At 41.9% G+C, this 17,836-nt stretch overlaps 3 protein-coding genes across 3 annotated transcripts; 2 read left to right on the top strand and 1 right to left on the bottom strand.

Annotated features, from left to right (window-relative positions):
- Positions 1-6,473, bottom strand: snapc1b (small nuclear RNA activating complex, polypeptide 1b). The gene is made up of 11 exons (XM_083791450.1): positions 6,423-6,473; positions 6,165-6,340; positions 5,686-5,845; positions 5,140-5,280; positions 4,329-4,433; positions 3,454-3,609; positions 2,456-2,515; positions 2,253-2,315; positions 1,979-2,114; positions 1,688-1,759; positions 1-1,318 (listed from the first exon to the last, which is right to left on the bottom strand). The coding sequence occupies exons 2-11, from the start codon at positions 6,293-6,295 to the stop codon at positions 1,284-1,286; spliced, it is 1,059 nt and encodes a 352-aa protein (XP_083647576.1). The 5' UTR covers positions 6,296-6,340; positions 6,423-6,473; the 3' UTR covers positions 1-1,283.
- A 506-nt stretch (positions 6,474-6,979) lies between these two features.
- On the top strand, positions 6,980-9,038 carry yipf6 (Yip1 domain family, member 6). Its single transcript, XM_083791890.1, has one exon. The coding sequence runs from the start codon at positions 7,187-7,189 to the stop codon at positions 7,880-7,882; it is 696 nt and encodes a 231-aa protein (XP_083648016.1). The 5' UTR covers positions 6,980-7,186; the 3' UTR covers positions 7,883-9,038.
- A 4,486-nt stretch (positions 9,039-13,524) lies between these two features.
- Positions 13,525-14,514, top strand: tmem81 (transmembrane protein 81; the record flags this gene model as incomplete). The annotated part of the gene is made up of 1 exon (XM_083791684.1): positions 13,525-14,514. The coding sequence occupies one exon, from the start codon at positions 13,525-13,527 to the stop codon at positions 14,512-14,514; it is 990 nt and encodes a 329-aa protein (XP_083647810.1).
- Between the last annotated feature and the right edge of the window lie 3,322 nt (positions 14,515-17,836).

Genomic DNA, 17,836 nt, shown 5'->3' with positions numbered 1-17,836 from the left:
TAAGATTTAATTTGCACTGCCCAATTTCACTTTATTGTATACTCTAATCGGTTTCTTGTACTGTAGGGAAGAAGCTTACCGGCAATGGAGCTGTTGAGCAAGGGCAGACATCCATTTTCTTCCACCATGATGTAAAAAGTAACAAACAAGAGCCAATACAACTTTAAAATATGTTTTATATAAAACAGAAACCGGTCATTGAAAATAAAATGTACCGTAAATCTGTACCAAAATAAACTTCAATCTAATCATTACAGTGAAAGTCAGACGTAACAGATGGGACATCATTTTTGGAGTCAATTTTGAAACCAAAATCACTAGATTTACGATATCTCGTTTAAAATGCTTATATTTTGGCCATAAGGCCTGATATTCAGATATCTTGTGTGAAAGTGAAACGTTTTGCTTGACCAAAGTCGGTAAGGTTCACCCTCCAGGGAGAATGAAGGTGCACAGCAAATTGGCAAACCAGACAGTAGTAAACCTTATCAGGTCAAAATGCATCAGTCGCTTCTGTCCATAAGAGGTAAATAAACCATATGAAAAATACATTAATTTGTTGCGTTCACACGAGGCATATGCAAAGATCACAGCATATTTGTCGCTTTGTTCCGTTCTCTTGCTCATGCGGTCATTCTCGTCCTCAAGCATGCGTCCGTAGTGACATGTGTCGGCGGCTGGCGGGGGAGATTGCATTGCAGCTACTGTTGTAGCTTTGTAGTTTTGCATCTGGAAGTTGAACCAAGGTCAGCTTCACTTTGTAGCCTTGTATGTTTTGCAGCAGCTACAAACGTTGGATGTACGTAGCTTTGTATAATGTATGTCGCTGGCTTCCATTGACAATGAATGGTAGACTGTATCTTTGCATCTGCCCGTGTGAACACACCAATTGTGTGCTGGCTACTTCCTCATTTCCATCCTATCATCGTGCCTGCTGTGTTGATATAGATAAAATACATAAAAATACAGAAATAATGTAAAAACATGTAAGATGGATACTAAAAGCAGGCACAAACTGAGATAAAAAAAAACTCTATCTTTTACTCTTTGAATTAGATGCTATATGTTCCTCATATACTCCTGGTATAGCACAAAACAAATCATTTAAGTCCTTGAAATTCTGGTACTGGGAGCTGCGGTCGCCCATATTGTGAGGTTACAGATCCGCTGCTTTCGGTGCACGACACCCGCAAAGCAGGAATATTGTCTGGGCAATAACCCTTGAACTCATGTACCAGCCTTTAAGTCTGAATGTGGAGGAGGAGAGGACGAGGTCATCTTCATCACCATTTGAATTTAATGATCTTTTTCGGTACATCTGAATGGAGCCAGAGAGAGAGAAAAAAACCCCGACATCAACAGAATTGTATGGAATGGAACAGATTTTGAACAGATTCCAAGTGAAAATGCTATGGCTTCACAGTTGTAAGATTAAAAACAGACAGGAGTTTGAAATAGACCCTATTCATCGTATACTTAAAAATCATTATGTTGAGAATTAGCCCCCACCAAAAGAATAAAAAGTGGCTTAAACTAAAGGACATTTCCGTGAGTGCTGGTATTCTCTTCTTAGAGATTTCTTGAAAAATGATAAAATACAAATAAAAATGGACAGGCAGGATTGGCAGCATATTGAAGGAAAACCTTCCCTTCTTGTCACAAACCGCCCTCTTCTACTATTCCATACCTTCAGGTGCAGTGTCAGGTTTGCTCAGGTTCCAGACTTTGGTCTCCTTTATCGTTTCCTTCCTCATGTTTCCTATAAGGCAGGAAATTGTCAGTCAAACAGAATATCTCAATCAGAATATACAAAGTGTACAACTACAAACTAATAGCAATGAGTCTCTTGCAAAGTGGCAAATGAAATATGTTGGCGACAGGTTTACAGGAGGACAAAATGTAATTGGTAATGTCAACTATTGACAATTAAGAGACGCAGGTCAAAAGTGATGAGATCCTCAATTTATTGGCCTCTGACCTTTGAGCTCCACATTCATGAGTGTTCTTTCCTTAAGTGAAATCTTCTTTTGGCGATGTCGCGTCTCATTGGATGGACCGCTCTCAAAGCTGGTCAGGTCCAACTCAACCTGACGATGACGTCTTGACTGAGAGGCCTACACACACACACACACACACACACACACACACACACACACACTTTATCACTCATGCTGCGTGACTGGATGAATCCGGAAATATATAATAATCATAAGAAAGTTAAAGTATTAATTCTAATAACAAGAAAGACACACCTCTACTGCCTGTCCATAGCTCCTTGACTTGATGGAGGCGAGAAGTTCAGCTCTTTTGGAAGACTGAGGGACACAAGGCAGGTAGGTCGGAGTGAGAACAACAGAGTCATCTGCTGGCCAAAGTTTATTATTGCATGTGAAGTGTATAGATGGCTGCCAGGAATAAAATGGTTGAAAATGTTAAGAAATAAAATGGAACTGACCTCTTGCTGAGCTGAAGTTCCTTCACCACTATCTTCTTCACCATCACCAGGTGGAGCATCCTGAAATGAGGTAAGATAAAGCACAGCATCTTTTTTACATCCCTTTTCTCCCCAATATAGTTGTTCTGTGTTGTTACTGCTGTTGTATCCTACGACTCACCTGCCAATGAGGAGCCCCCACAAGGAGGACATAGGGCCTTCGTCAAAGCCTGGCATGGCCAGACTACTATCACTGCGTAGAAAGTAGTCTGGAACTTCGGTGTGGAAGATTTATTTGTTTGTAAGTGGCGGTTACAAACAGATTCCAAAGTCACAGCAAAAATGTCTCACTTTGAATAGTGGGCTCTGATTGGTCACCCACAACTCTAGGGTGAGCGAGATATAATTCAAACTGAGGAGGTCCAAGGGATTTTTTTTCCGGTCTCCAAATGACTGAAATTAGTCCTGGAGAGTGGAGACTGAGAACTTTAAACCATGGATCCCTGATGTTGCCAAAAAACGCTGATGTAGTACTGATGACATACATGGGCATAAATGGGAGACGAGGGCCCGCAGACAGACAGACATTTTGTGCATGATGGTAGGGATGGGTTGACCAATCTGGGAAGGTGATGCCTACACCTCCCACAGACACAGAGATGCATTGTGTCCTCTATAGACCCACAGACAGACAGACAGATACAGACATTCATGGTTTTTCGGTTCTGAACAACCGCCGGGCCGATTTAATTCCCACTCTCCACTGGAAACCAAGTTTGAAGTCAATCAGTCGGATGGTGCCCATATAATAGCTCTATTATCACCAAAGGATGCAATGTCTCAACAACAAAACATAGCAGTACTCATTGTAGCAAACACTACAAACCTTTAATATTGCAAAAATATATACACTACGATATCTACAACCAGTATTGCATGTAATCCCCTCTCTCATCTCTGTTCTTTCTTTAATAAGCATACTAGAGTATAACCATAATGACCATGTGAAGAGTTCTAACCTTCTCTTGTTGCCAGTTGTAGAAGCCCACAACAGTCTGACGTAGCTGAGTGACGAAGTCTCTATGGACCAGGTTTATAGAGGGGTCTGGCCTGCTGGACATGGTGGCAGCACCTGTCTTCAGCTGCTGATAGCGTTCATGCACATTGGACAGCTCCTGGTGGCAAGGACAGGATGGAGCACATCAGAGGAAATGCAATGTGTACATGCTGTGTATACTATGCCTACAGTCCAGTTTTTTTAAGTTAGCAAGAGAAGTAAATACATTTTGTTCTATTACAGTGGAAATCTATGAGATGAGTCTTTCACACCAATCACGATACATATAACTGCAAGTATAACGATAATTATGTACACTGATTTGTAAACAGTGGCTTCACCCTATGTTTTCTTAGAATGTTTATCTTTTTCTTTTTTACTTTTTTTTTTTTTACTTTTTTTTAAACATATGTTTATTGATTTTCTTTTAGTACAAAGTATTTTCAAAACAATTTACATATATTTTTCCCCCCCACATCCCCATGGCAGCACAAATACAAACTAAATCTTATCACAAAATGATTTGACAATAAATACAGAACAAAAATAATAATGACAAAACTAAAAATAAAACGAAAATAAAACACATTACATACAGTTAAACAAAACACATTACATACAGTTAAACAAACAAATGCACAGTTCCCTACCCCCACCCCACAGCTGACTACTAGAATGTTTATCTTTAAAATCTGTGTAATTATCAGCCGATATATCAATATTTTCAATTTGGCATGGGCCCCAAAATGTAATTATTGAGGGCTATACTGTAAATGCAGTACTCAGTGACAGATCCATCTATCGATCATCCATCAACTCTCTGTTCACACATCTTACCTCTAGCAGGTCCTTCGTGACCACTTCCTGAGGACGACAGGCGCGCTCCATAAAACCCTCACACATCTCCTCCTTTTTCATCTCCCTCTTCAAGTTGTAACACAACTGCAAAAGGAGGACACGGTGAAAGTTGGTGGAGAGGTCAATAAAGATTGCTGGTTCAAATCTCTGGACTGACAGATGCCCTCCCTTAATGCAACGTACTGTAGCTGCTGGAATCCCTGAGTGAATGTGGGAAAATCTTGGTGGGACGAGTGAATTTCAAAATTCTCCCTGAATAAAAAATGTCAATCAATATGTCTAAATGAAAAAACAAGACATAGTCTATAATAGTGTGTACAATCTTAATTTTGAGGGGACACATGTATGCGCGCACACATAGGGGTGAGCTGTTGGTCGGGGCTACTGGGGGCAACGCCCCACTACGATCCTTTGAAGATGCACGCAAGCCCGCATAGCCATTCACAGTTTTAGCACCTTGTGCACCACTAACAAAAAAGATCTACAGCACATCCCACACACACGTATTCTACAATATCTAAGAGGAGAGAGAGAGGGGAATATGTCAAAGCCCCTGAATGGCCATGCATTCAAAATATATTTGATCTTGTCCGTACAAGATAATATTTTGTCCAAAGATATTATCTTGTACGGACAAGATAATATCTTGTACTTCTTAGGTAGTGTGCACAAGAAATCTGGTGATGATTGGTCGAGCAGTTTGCAAGATTAGTCACACACACACACACACACACACACACACACACACACACACACACACACACACACACTCTCTCTCTCTCTCTCTCACCAGTTTAGGCATGGCGGTGAAGTGGAAGGCTTTGTGTGCCAGAAGGGTTCTGAGGATGTACACAGCATCAAAGTGCTGAGCATTGATGGCATCCTGCTCAAACTTCTTCACATCATCCCAATGATTCAGCGACAGTCTTATCTATGGACAGAAGAAGAACAGTCTTAAGAACAGTTGGCTATGGGTGGGCAGCACCGAGGGAGCAGTTAGGGGTTCAATGTCTCACTCGAGTCAAGAACACTTCACCATTAAGCCAGGAGGAGCCGCTGAGCCGGGACCAAAACTACGCACCTGCTCCCAAGTCTTGCTTTAGGTGTGCGAAAGACTTTCTCTTAAGAGTGTACAAATGGAACCAAATGGACCCCGATTCCATTTCGTACATTCTCAGAGTTATGGGGGTCCTTGAAATTAAAAGGTTTGAGATCCACTGATCTAGGAATAAATAAAATGTCCATAAATAATTGTTAAAGTGTAGCTTTACAGTTGTGTGTTGTTGTTGATAAGAGAATCAGGAAAAGCAAATTGTGAAGAAGCAGGACTCTCAACCTTTTCTCTTGGTAAGCTGAACTGGTGATGATACAATCCATAGAGCAGGTACAATCCACCAACTCGGATCTGAAAGCTGTACGGTGGCAGGAAGAATGTGCTGGCTGTAGAGATAATCTCATGACTGAATGCCTTCTGCTCAAAGCTCTCCATAGAGCCACTGCAAAAGACAAGACACAACCACAATGAAACATCCACAGTAGTGTCAGATAGATAGATAAGATTTCTCTATAATATTAGAATTATTATTATTTGTTTTACTTCATAGATTGTGGAATGTGGCTGCAAACTTATTTCCCCGTTGTTCAATGTGGCTAAAGCTAAAGATCCATCAGAGGTTCAAAACGTTTCCAAACAGGCTATGGATGATGTCCATCCACTGCAACATCCATGTCGTCAACATGCCACATTGCCTTAAAGTTGCCATAATAGTCACTCAGCAGCACAAGTTGAGGTTGCAGACAGTCGTAATAACTTACAAGAAAATAGTTGAGAAGTTAAACTCCTTCCATATCCTGGAGAAAACCTCAAAACGCACCGACTCCGTTTGATGAAAACGAGTCAGCAGCTCCTCGCAGTCATGTTTCACTTGCTCTTTGCAGTACTCCATTGCCTCACGACTCACGTCGTTCTTGCTGCAGTGTACATGAATGTTCTGCCATTAATGGAATTAGTATTAGTAGCCTATCGTGTAAAATCTACATGAATTCTGCAATAAACCAGAAAACCACACACACTTTTATTATTCACGCCCTCCTGCGTGATTTGAGTTTCCCAGTGCTCTCCTTACTACAAATGTCGACGTCTCTTGAACGTCATCAGCAGCCGACGGTGTTGTCACTGTGAAAAGAACGCATGGTGCATTCATGTGATCCTCATTAGAATCAGAGCCGTAGGCATTAGAATCAGAGCCGTAGGCCTGTTGTTGATAACAACTTTATCACACACATAACTTAATTTACTTTAATTCCCTGACAAATCCAGCACGGGCGGTCTATCAGATATGAAACGTATTATATATATTGTATGTCTTTAAATGTCTGTATTCGTTGAATACACAGGACTTCAATGGAAACAACAAGTCCGCACGACTTTTTGGAGAGCTTATTTTAGACCAAGTGTACGACTGTCACTGTACTCGTGTTGTTATTTGCATTTCTGTCTAATGGTATTCATTCAATCAACAAATAAAAAAACTTTATTTTTTCTGGAACTGGAAGACTTCATGAACGCATCACACGGATGTGCGTGACGTCGCACGGAAGTAAACAAGTATTTTCTGGCTGACGTGGGAGTGTTGTGCAGCAGCAGCAGACTGACAGCAGCTCAATCTGAACATATTGGACTCATCGGGTTCTGCTCCAGCATCTGCATTGTCAAACGGGACATTTGATGACTTTGACCTGTTGTTAAACTAAACGCGAACGACCCATATAGGCGTCAACGAGACTTCGTACAAGACACACAGGCGTCTGTGGAATACATACAACGTTAGCTTAAAATGGCGGAAGTCGACGAGGCCAGCAAGCCGATGTTCGCGGGGCTGTCAGACGTGTCCATCTCGGCGGACATCCCCGTGGAGGGGGACATCTCCGTCCCCGGCGTGGGCTCCTCCGGGAAACAGGACGACGACTTCTCCACGCTGGACGAGCCGGTGAAGGACACCATCATGAGGGACCTGAAGGCGGTGGGGAGCAAGTTCATCCACGTCCTGTATCCCAAGAAGAACACGGCGCTGCTCCGGGACTGGGACCTGTGGGGACCGTTGCTGCTCTGCGTGACCCTGGCCGTGATGCTCCAGGGCGGCTCGGCCGACAGCAAAGACGACGGTGGGCCCGAGTTCGCCGAGGTGTTCGTGATCATCTGGTTCGGGTCCATCATCATCACCCTCAACTCCAAGCTCCTGGGCGGCACCATCTCTTTCTTCCAGAGCCTGTGCGTCCTCGGCTACTGCATCATGCCCCTGACCGTGGCGATGGTCGTCTGCAGGATAGTGCTCATCGGGGGCTCCGGGACGGCCAGCTTCGTCGTGCGGCTCGTCGTGGTCACGGCCTCGTTCGGATGGTCGACGTTCGCCTCCACGGCGTTCCTGGTCGACAGTCAACCTCCGAACCGCAAGGCGCTGGTCGTGTATCCCGTCTTCCTCTTTTACTTCGTCATTGGCTGGATGATCCTCACGTTCTCGCCATCGCAGTAGCGTCGCTGACTGGGGTCTTTGACTTGTGAACTGAAGTAATAATTGAACTCATCAGCAGTCATGCTAAAGATGTGAAAGAATCAGAAATGTATAAAGAACATTGATGAACGATGAAAAGAACATGGACTACTCAAATGAGTAGCCTATATAAGACTTTGTTTTCTTTTCCTTTTTTTGTTGGTTGGGAAAGCCTTCTGGAACAGCATGTGATGTGTGAACCATTAAACCAAACTATTGAAACATAATGCAAATTCTTGTTTGGTGGCTGCTGCTCCACCAATAATCTTTGTGTGTATATATACGGTTTAGGTCACTTTGTTTGCAGAAGGAGAGATGATAAGAGAGAGTGAGTCTACTCTGTCACTGTACTTTGCTTGTGTCTTTGGGTGTGCTGATCTTTAGGCTCAGTGTAATGTGTACAGCCAGAGCCAACTCAGCGTGTCAAGAGTTGTGAATGAATGTCTCAAAAATAGGTGACACTAGGCATCCTTCAGAAAGTCTGCATTCAAGCTAAAATCTGTGATTGTAGGCATAGCCATGCCCACATGCTTAAGTTCCTATGTAGGTTGGAACACCTGCCAAAGCAATCCGTGCAATGTACTTCTGGGTGCCACCCCACTGAAGGAGAAACAAAGTGTTTCAGTATGAATTTTCAGTTTTTACTATAAGTCTAACAATTGCATGAAGGTTTCGGAAAAAGTGTGATATTTCCCATATCACTACCCTATGTATGCAGCAGGGATATGATTTGGTTAAACATGTTTCCCATACATTTTCAACTCACATTCTATTATTCTACATTACATTTTTAGATGAAACCCTGGAACCTTGATGCTAGCCTAACATCAACTGTCAGATAAACTGGAAAGGAAAATATATTTGTGAATTGATTAGAACACGATGTCCAGATACCTTTGCACACCTTCATCTTCACTCCATGTTTCTACTACCTGTTCACTAGTACTGACTACTCATTCCTTCCTACCCAGAATTACTGATATATCCTAGCATAATGTAACCAGACTGGCTGTTCTTTGATTTATTTCCATTTGTTTTCTCATCTGTTAATTTGTATACATTATGTGTTCTGTAGATGGTGTAACATACCTTTTACAGGGGTGTGCCCTAAAAAAAATCATAAAGCTCTCTTCTGACATATCTGAATTCTCTGTTTACTTATAATTTAGATGATTGTTTTTTACATCAAAGACATACAAAATACTAAAATTCCCACAAATTGAATCAACTACAGTGGTGTGTGTATTATGCCTTCAACACACCCTTATTCCTGTCTGGTCTTAGAAACCACAGTTAAATGTTTTGTTTTATTTTGTTTTGTCTATCATTTCTTCATAGTCATTACAACTACATTACAAATTGTTTAGTTTTGTTAATTCAAAATAATATAAGTGTCAACATGGTTCGTCATAAAAGTATAAAGGATAAAAAGTTCAAACACTGGAAATTAATTGAAATCCTCTATACTCAAAAGTACCTGTTTTTGTCTGATAGCATGAATGACTATTTTTGATCAAAAGTGAGAGAACGCATACATTCACACATGGATGTGCAGGGCAGTTGCCCTTAATGGGACTGTTGTGTGGGAGTTAGCCCCCATGGCCAAAGTCCCCTAATGACAGCACACAAAACTGAAAGCAGTCAGTAGTCCCATTACAGTAGGGCCTACTGCAGCTACTGGCAACATGCTGGTTGATAACATTCAAAGCCTCGGGAACCTAGGCTTTTTGGTTTACAGGAGGGAAGAAGTTGGAAAATCCCTTCCAAATAATCCACCCCTCCCTCCTTTGTGTGTTATTTTATACATGCCAGTAAGTAGCCTACATAATACTGCTGCTGCACTGCTCTCAGAACAAGATACCTGCTGCATCAGATGTGTTCAACCGTGAAGAGAGAAACCATGTGTGGCAAGTTATGAGAAAGAAACAGCAGAAAGAGAGAAGACAACAGTCTAGAGGGTAGGATCTTTGGTTTGTTATCATGGTGTGCTTGTAAACTATGCACAAACCACTGTCAGTGCATAAAAAAATGTTTTTTGTAATAGTTAAAAATAAATAAGCTGAAATAAGCAACATTCTTGAACATAATATTAATTCATAATCGTTTCAGCACTGCAGTTTACTTACTGCATCAAACATGGACTTTATGGGCAAAATGGGATCTAGTCTAAATTGTAAAGCATTAGGTAGTTCTAAATACTACTTCAAATATATGTATTTATATGTTTGACTGGTTATCTTTATTGACTTTGAAATGGTCAGAGAAAGTATGCCGTGACATGACAGAGTCTTAGCTGGCTTATAAATCAGCAACAAAGTGTGCTAGAGACAGGTGTATGGTAGAAAAATTGAGGGCACCACCACCACACTGAATGGTCAGTCATAACTTGAAAAGAATAAACATGATTTCAACCTCTTACCAACAACCTCTAAACCACCCGATACTAAGAAAAAAAAACTAAAACTAAAATCCTTGCAAGGTTCCTAGTCAGAATTCCAGCTTTTAAGCACAATTTATACTTCAAGGTGTCACTGTCACATGGCAAAAGCCAATCTACAAGCTCACAGCGCATCACATCCACAAATAAATAAACATATCAAACTTCTGACAAATGTTCCATATTTAGAAATATGTATTTAATTCATGTTACTTTTATTTTATTAAAAACTAATACCATTCATGTTATTTGACCACAGGACAAGACCACACAGGTAATACTGAAGCCCTCAAACACTCCTCATGCAAGTCACTACCCTAAGCTGCCAACAGGGGGTGACATAACATTGGAGAAGTACCTGTCAATTAAGCAGGAGAGGAGCCACTCAGTTATATGAGGAGCCCATTAATTCTTCTTCTGCACTATTCAATTCTACTCCCTTATTCTTTTTAAATGTTTTACTTATTTTGTTTTGAATGTGTTAAATGTTGATTTTTACTGTAGGCGTAATCTAATGACCTTTTATAATATGTTTATTTTGCTTAGTAATGTTTTTGTAAAGCACATTGAATTGCCTTGTTATTGAAATGTGTTATACAAATGAACTTGCCTTGCCATACACACAGTCATCTAGTGTAATACCATGAAATCACACCGGATAGAGACAGAAGCCCTGCTAGCATCATCCTTCTCTCTCTGAAGTTGTCTGTGACCCGTGGTACTGGTAGGTCCTCGAGTCGTTAGCCTGGCTAACCAGGCTAGGTCTCTGCAGAGCCATCTGACTTGATGGCTCTGGGTCTCTGTAGACTGAGGATCACATGATGATGATGATGATGTGGTCCGTCCATGTGCAGGGAGTGTGTGTGAAAAGTTTGGCATGGATCGGGCCAACGGTGCCGGAGATTAGCTGATAACGGACGGACGGACGGAATGACACACACGGACGGAGTGCAAAACATACTCTCCCCCCAGCCTGGTGGAGACAAAAAGCTGACAGCTTGTTTCCAGTGCGGCCCTTGAGGTGTGTATCATGTAGTGAGGTGAGTGTGTAAAGTGCAGTAAGTGATGTGCAATGAGGTTCTATGCCTTGCTCAAGTGAACTTTGGCAATGGTATTGGATGGCAACACGTACTAGCTTCCGGTAGGATAACCCCCTCCTGTCATTGTTGGGAACTGAACCAGCTACCGTTATTAGTCTTTACGACCTTATTCTTTCTTTTTCCAGACAGCGAGACAGGACAGGGAAGAGAGACAGGATGCCGATGGGGGGGGGACCATGTGAAACACACAAGGATGGAATTGAACCAAGGCCAGTTCTGCTGGTATGTGATCAACACATTCATTAACCCCAGGATACTCATGCACAGTATTGTAGCCTTTCTACTTTTAGAAGATTGGATAACTCCTGTCACTTATTAAGTTTTCACAAGAAAGAGCCTTTGACCCCAACTTCCCTCTGATAATAAACTGTTCATGCATTTCCGTTATCTTCACACTAATATGAAAACCTTGGCAGACTTCCAGGAAAGAGGGGGCATTCTAACAATATCCTCTCATTGTTTCTGCCTTCCTCAGTTTTGAAGAGTAGTCCCATTACGGTAAATTAAGGCAGCTCATAACTGGAAGTGGGAGTGAAGATTCCAACTCCCCTGAAGAAATGTATTTACTGGAGTTGTTGAAAAATTATTCCAGGGATTTAGTTGCTTTGCTTGTATTATTAATAGTTAATATTGTTATATTTGCTGTTCTTTTACAGTTCCAAATTGCATGTCTGCTTTGTCCCAAGGAGGAGCTGTGTAGAACAGTGGTTCAGCTGCTTTATAACAATCAGCTTTTGGTCTTGTCAGGTGTCAGAGATTTTGCCTAGTTCTAGGCAGACGCCCATTGGAAACACATGCCCCTGTGTCTGAGTCTGTTAGGCTGGCCCAATTAGCGGCTGGAATTAGTACTGAGGCATGGTGCTGCATATTCACCAACACAAAGAATGACCAAAAATGGAAACCTCACAGCTCCCTTGTGGCATGGTGGTGTCCAGCTCTCCACCCAAAGCTCTGTCTGTTTTGAACTGGCAGCCTTTTATACACAGCTGAGCTATAATGAGACTGGAATCCACCATGTCAAGGGGTTCCTAGGATCTGGATTAGAACTAATTTGTATTCGTGTTTTTCCTTTTTTTTCTTTATTTTTTCTTTGTAAATTAGTACCCTCTTTCATCATCCTACACTGCCTACAGTGTCATACAAAATAACTTTTAAATCTGCTAGTGCTCTCAAATATATTGCACTCAGATGCACTTACCCTTCATGATTCACCACCAAATAGTTTTTGTACCCCCCAGCTGGAACTCAAATCAGCAAATCAGAAACAAACCTAAAATGTTCGGTTAAAATGTATGTAATAAACAATTCAATTCATGACTGCCTTTCTTTACTGTGCAAAATACAACTGTGCAAATTTTCCAAAGTGCTGTGCAAATATCAGTCAATAGGGTACAATATCCATGTGCAAAAAATAGACGTGCACAGGGAGATCTCACCGCTAAGGTCCTTGCAGACTGATGCGTATTTCTGATTCTTTTCTGCAGTTCTTTCTGAAAAGTACATGTATAGTGCAGTTACTCATTATCGTAGTACTTGGAGGCCAGCCTAGGATGTCAGTACTAGGCTACTATGGAGTAACTGAAGACATCAGAGATTTACTTTACACAGACAGACAGATACAGACATTTATCTGGTCCAACTGAATTCTCACTTGATACGTCACATGCCAAGTTTGAAGTTGATTGGTCGGCTGGTTCTCCAGACAGGCGGAGAAGGGGGGGGGGGGGGAATTCTGTAATGTCCTCATTGTCTCTTTTAGCAAACTACCGTGGCAGTTAATGTAGCAATACAGAGCATGTGACCAAGATGATCAATTCGTATGGACAAACTGCATCCATTTAATCAATAATCAATTTCACCAATACCTTTCTCAAAGCCATTAGCGCCAGCTAATGACAACTGCTTGTCAGTGGGAAAGAGAACGGCAGAGACGTCCCCCAGGTCGGTACAGAACCGTGGGGCAGCGATGCAAATCGACATTGTTAGGCATGCATGTTCAATGTTGTGTGACGTCAGACCAGAGCTCTGGTCAGCCTATGTAAGTGGTAGTGTGCATAGATGGAACGCTTTGTACAGTGACATCAAACATGCGCCCTGCTGAATTATGTCTTCCAATCCTCCTCGCCTTTCTCTTCTTTCATCATCTTGCCCAACCTCAGTCTTTACCTGAGGTGAACACAAAGGACCCCACAGTGGAAGAGGACATAGAAGCAGAGGTGATCACAGACATGTCTCCCTGTAGCACCACATGTGGCCTGGGACTGCAAACACAGACACTGTGTCATAAAGTAGGTGTAAACGTAAGTGGAAAAGTAAGTCAGTGTCGAAAGCATACAGTTATCTGCATGGAGACGTGGCAGTGTGGACTCAGGACAGTCACCGCAATAAGGGGACAAAGGCTGGAAATCGACTGTCTTGGAGAGGTGATGGGAGGCATGGCATCAGAGGTGCGACATACATGGAGGGTGTCGTGGCGTTATGCCCGTGGGATAATCACCTCTGACGACACATTATTTAGTCACTGGCGAAACCCTCTGCTGGATAAAGTAGTACTGGACCCTGTAAAGGAAGAAGACGCTGGTACATACAAATGTCTCATACAGAACCGTGGCTCGCGCAGGGTGAAGAGGCTTTACGTGGGAGTGCGTGTTCTCCCGCAACACATTCTGAACCTGGACTATGACAGCGCTCTGGCCCAGTGGGACAACCCAACCATGGTACTAGGACACAGCACCGGAAACATAGTCATCATGATTCTGCTTAGCCTCATCTTTTCAGCTTCTGTGGCTTTACTGGTTCTAGTGGGAACCTACTGGCTCTTTCTGGGAAGAGGGGAAGAAGGAGCTCAGGAACTGCTTAGCTGCATCTCCACAGCTTACAAGGCTCTGCTGGTCAGGGTGAGCAACTACAGGCTGCTTCTGAAGAAATGGTTGAGAAGAGGGAAAGGAGGAGATCGGAATGCACCACATATTCCACAAGAAGATCTCATGTTGCGTTCACACGGACAGACGCAACAACGCAGTCTACCATTCATTGTCAATGGAAGCCAGCAACATGACGATGCGAAGACGCAATGATGCATGTAGCTGCTCCAGATGATACTCCCATTCGTCTTTGGCTCTGCCCGTGTGAACACACCATAATAGAAGAGGAAAAGAGAGTTGTGAAGGTGGAAGGATACCCCATGTATTCCTCAAGATCTGAGAGGATAGGGGGAGGGAATGTTTGGAGTACTTCTTTGGTCCACTGCACAAGAAATCTGGTCTGCAAGGTCAGTTCCAGATGTGCATGAGCACACACACACCACATTTCTAACCTTGAGCCCCTCCTACAGAGCATATCTGTAGACCTCACTGTCAGATACAGTGTTAGACACATGGTTTTGTGTGCATGAATGTACCCCCTGTGTGACGTCATGTGGCGTCCAAGTCGATGGCAACATAAATGTGTGTACGTCCCTCGACTCCCCTGTGATGTCATGTGGCATCCAAGTGATGCTGCCGCTCACTTCACATGAGTGTGATCTTTAGTGAAGAAGGCTGAACAAAACAATGTTAGAAAGGCCGGGCGTGTGCGCTCTAGCTTGGGACCAAGACTGTCGTAGACCCCTGTCTATATCTTGGTCCAGGGTTACATGCACTCGGTGAAGGACTACAGAACACTGGGCAGTCTATGGCATTCAGACATCTAGATTATGACAGTACTATGACACTATCAGTCACCTTGGGTAAGTTTAGGCCAAATCCAATATGATATGATATAAAAAATAAACAAGACGGGGTCCAACGACATGGCTTATATGTGGATGTCTTGTCTCACATCACATTGATGATGAAGGTCTGACAGACAGACAGACAGAACAAACAGCACAAACCTGGACCCCCAGGGTGAGCCAAACAGATATCCACACACTGCCCTACTAAGCTCAGCTACAGTACTTGCCGTAGCACTTGCCATTGCCCCGATGACCTTACAGGCATACGCAAAGGCTCAACCTATGTAACTCAATAGCATTTTATGTAGACATAGCACTATAATATAGTATATGCATAGTTCATTATATAGATATTCCACTGTTAGGTTCTTAGCATACGTATGATTCATGATGACAATTTTTATGTATTTCATGTATTACCATGTCTTGTTCGTTGTTCCTGCTTACTGTAAATCGCTCTGGATTGTAAATTGTATTTAGGACTCAACCCCTGCCTGTGTGGTTGGATCCTGGACTTTCTGTCAAAGGGAAATGACAGAAATCAGAAATTCAAGTCTTTTGTTTTGATTCTGAAGTCTTAACTCGCATGTGAACTTTTGATTCAAATGATAATTAAAAAAAATGCCCTGGCATTTGATCTTTGTGTCCCCAAGAAATGCACAACACCAAAGGTCAAATAGAAAGGTAGAAAAATAAAGAAAGAAAAAAAGGTTTCACCTACTGTACCAAAGTGCAAATTACAGCCTTCATGTGTCTTCACAGAGCAAAGGCAAAGTCACACCGCTAGTCAGGGTGCCAGTGAAACTGAGGCAGCTATAGAGCGTGGCCCTCCACTCAGTGCCAAGAGCTTATAATAGGGAGGCAGAGATATGCGATAACTTGAGCTGTTTGAATAGCTCAGGTGATTCTGATTGTAGTCTGCTGGTTCTTTTTTCAGTTAAAAAAGACAGTCTAAATGTGTGTCACTGAGCTCTACTTGTGGACAATTTGGTTCAGAGTTTAAAACAGAGAAGAAATTAAGACAAACAGATGTAGATGATAGAAAAATAAAGAAAGTGCAGAAAAAGGTCAGAGGATATTTCACCTACTGTACCAAAGTGCAAATTACTGCCTGATCAGGATCACCTGTGTCTTCACAGAGTAAAGGCAAAGTCACACCGCTAGTAACTGACCACATCCATATACGGATACATGAAATAAGACGTTAAGAAGCAGGCATGAAGGAAGCATGAGTTCAAGTCCGTTGCTCTCCCCATGTCCCCCATATATGGGGACTATAGGTTGGCGGAGGGTGTGTAGAGCCCAGGATCACATTAGATAATTGATACAGGGGTGAAAAATGGGTTACAAAATCGTGGGATAAAAATTATAAAACAAACCGAAAAACAACGTATGAAACAATTAACTGTCTGGACAGAGACACTTGTGTGTGTGGGGATGGTTAAATTACTGTATTAGCATGATACTGTATTAGCATGAGTCAATCTAATTTATTTGGCATATTATAACAACAGACATACAATACAATTGCACCTTCCATGCAATACACACATTAAATAATTTTTTTCAGTGAGTGGAAATGTATACTTTGCAGTACAATGTGGATGCAACACTTGCAATTATTTTTTTAAGAAAGAAATATATTATATTATACTTTATGTATATTTATCCACCTATGACATGCCCAAAATAGGAATGGCAGGTTTAAAGTGGGTAAAAGCAGCTACAGTAAAACACAACAAGCAGCACATCAAGGGCAGATACAATAAAGTGGAACACAGTCCTGGTATACACTTCACATTACTGACACATTTACTTACTGTACTTTTTGAGAATCTGTACTTGAAGCTAGGGAAGCTTATGACTTTAACTCTCTAGCTACAATTGAATGATTATTTAAAAAAAATCCACTTTTGACTCCGCTATTTTAATAAGAAGGGAACCCGGGGACCCAAACTAACAAAAATGCACTATGAATTAACCATTTTTGCCTAAATTAAAAAATAGCAGACCTACAAGCTAAACCACGTTTCAGTTCACGTCAGTCTAGAAACTTGGATGACATAGGTAATCCATCCAATGCATTAAATGACATTGTCATTTTAATCAAAGTCACATTATCATTCCATTTTGTATTTACCCTAATATAAAAATATGTCTATATAAGATAGTATGTATGGCCGACTGTGAATGTATTAACATCAGTTGGATAACACTGGTAACAACTAATAACGCTGTACACTCAAAATACAAAAATCAAAATACCCAAAAATCAAAAAAGAAAAAAAAAAAAACCCTGGACAACAACCTTCCACACTCTGTTGTTGACACTCGTGGTTATATCATATGTAATGTACAAATACAAAATGTTACAACAATCCTTTTGATTGTGAAATAAAAATAGTCCCATATCTCATGGAACTTCCCTTTGACGTTATTCCTCCTGGCAATTGAGTATTCAAAGGATGCAGTTTCAGTCATAAGTTGGGTCCAGTCTGTGATCTCTGGTGTAGCAGAGCTCTCCCAGTTTCTCAGTATCAACCTAGCTGCAGTAATAAGGCCTGCAGTCACCAATGCATGTTGTGCCTTGGTGACCCCCTGTGGCAGCACCGTGCGATCTCCCAAGAGACATCACCTTGGGCATTCTGGTAGTATTAGCCCCATCCAGTCTCCAAGTTTCCCCA

Source organism: Protomyctophum parallelum (genome assembly GCF_964188405.1).
Source record: "Protomyctophum parallelum genome assembly, chromosome: 20".
NCBI classification, from domain to species: Eukaryota; Metazoa; Chordata; class Actinopteri; order Myctophiformes; family Myctophidae; genus Protomyctophum; species Protomyctophum parallelum.
This window is presented reverse-complemented; position numbering and strand designations above follow the sequence as displayed.

Excerpts from the sequence above, each read along its gene's own strand:
- snapc1b (XM_083791450.1), bottom strand. The coding sequence starts at position 6,295 with ATGGAGTACTGCAAAGAGCAAGTGAAACATGACTGCGAGGAGCTGCTG. Across the intron at positions 5,281-5,685 it reads TCAGCTTACCAAGAGAAAAG|ATAAGACTGTCGCTGAATCA; the intron begins GTTGAGAGTCCT and ends TTCTGTCCATAG. Across the intron at positions 2,115-2,252 it reads GCTATGGACAGGCAGTAGAG|GCCTCTCAGTCAAGACGTCA; the intron begins GTGTGTCTTTCT and ends GTGTGTGTGTAG.
- yipf6 (XM_083791890.1), top strand. The coding sequence starts at position 7,187 with ATGGCGGAAGTCGACGAGGCCAGCAAGCCGATGTTCGCGGGGCTGTCA.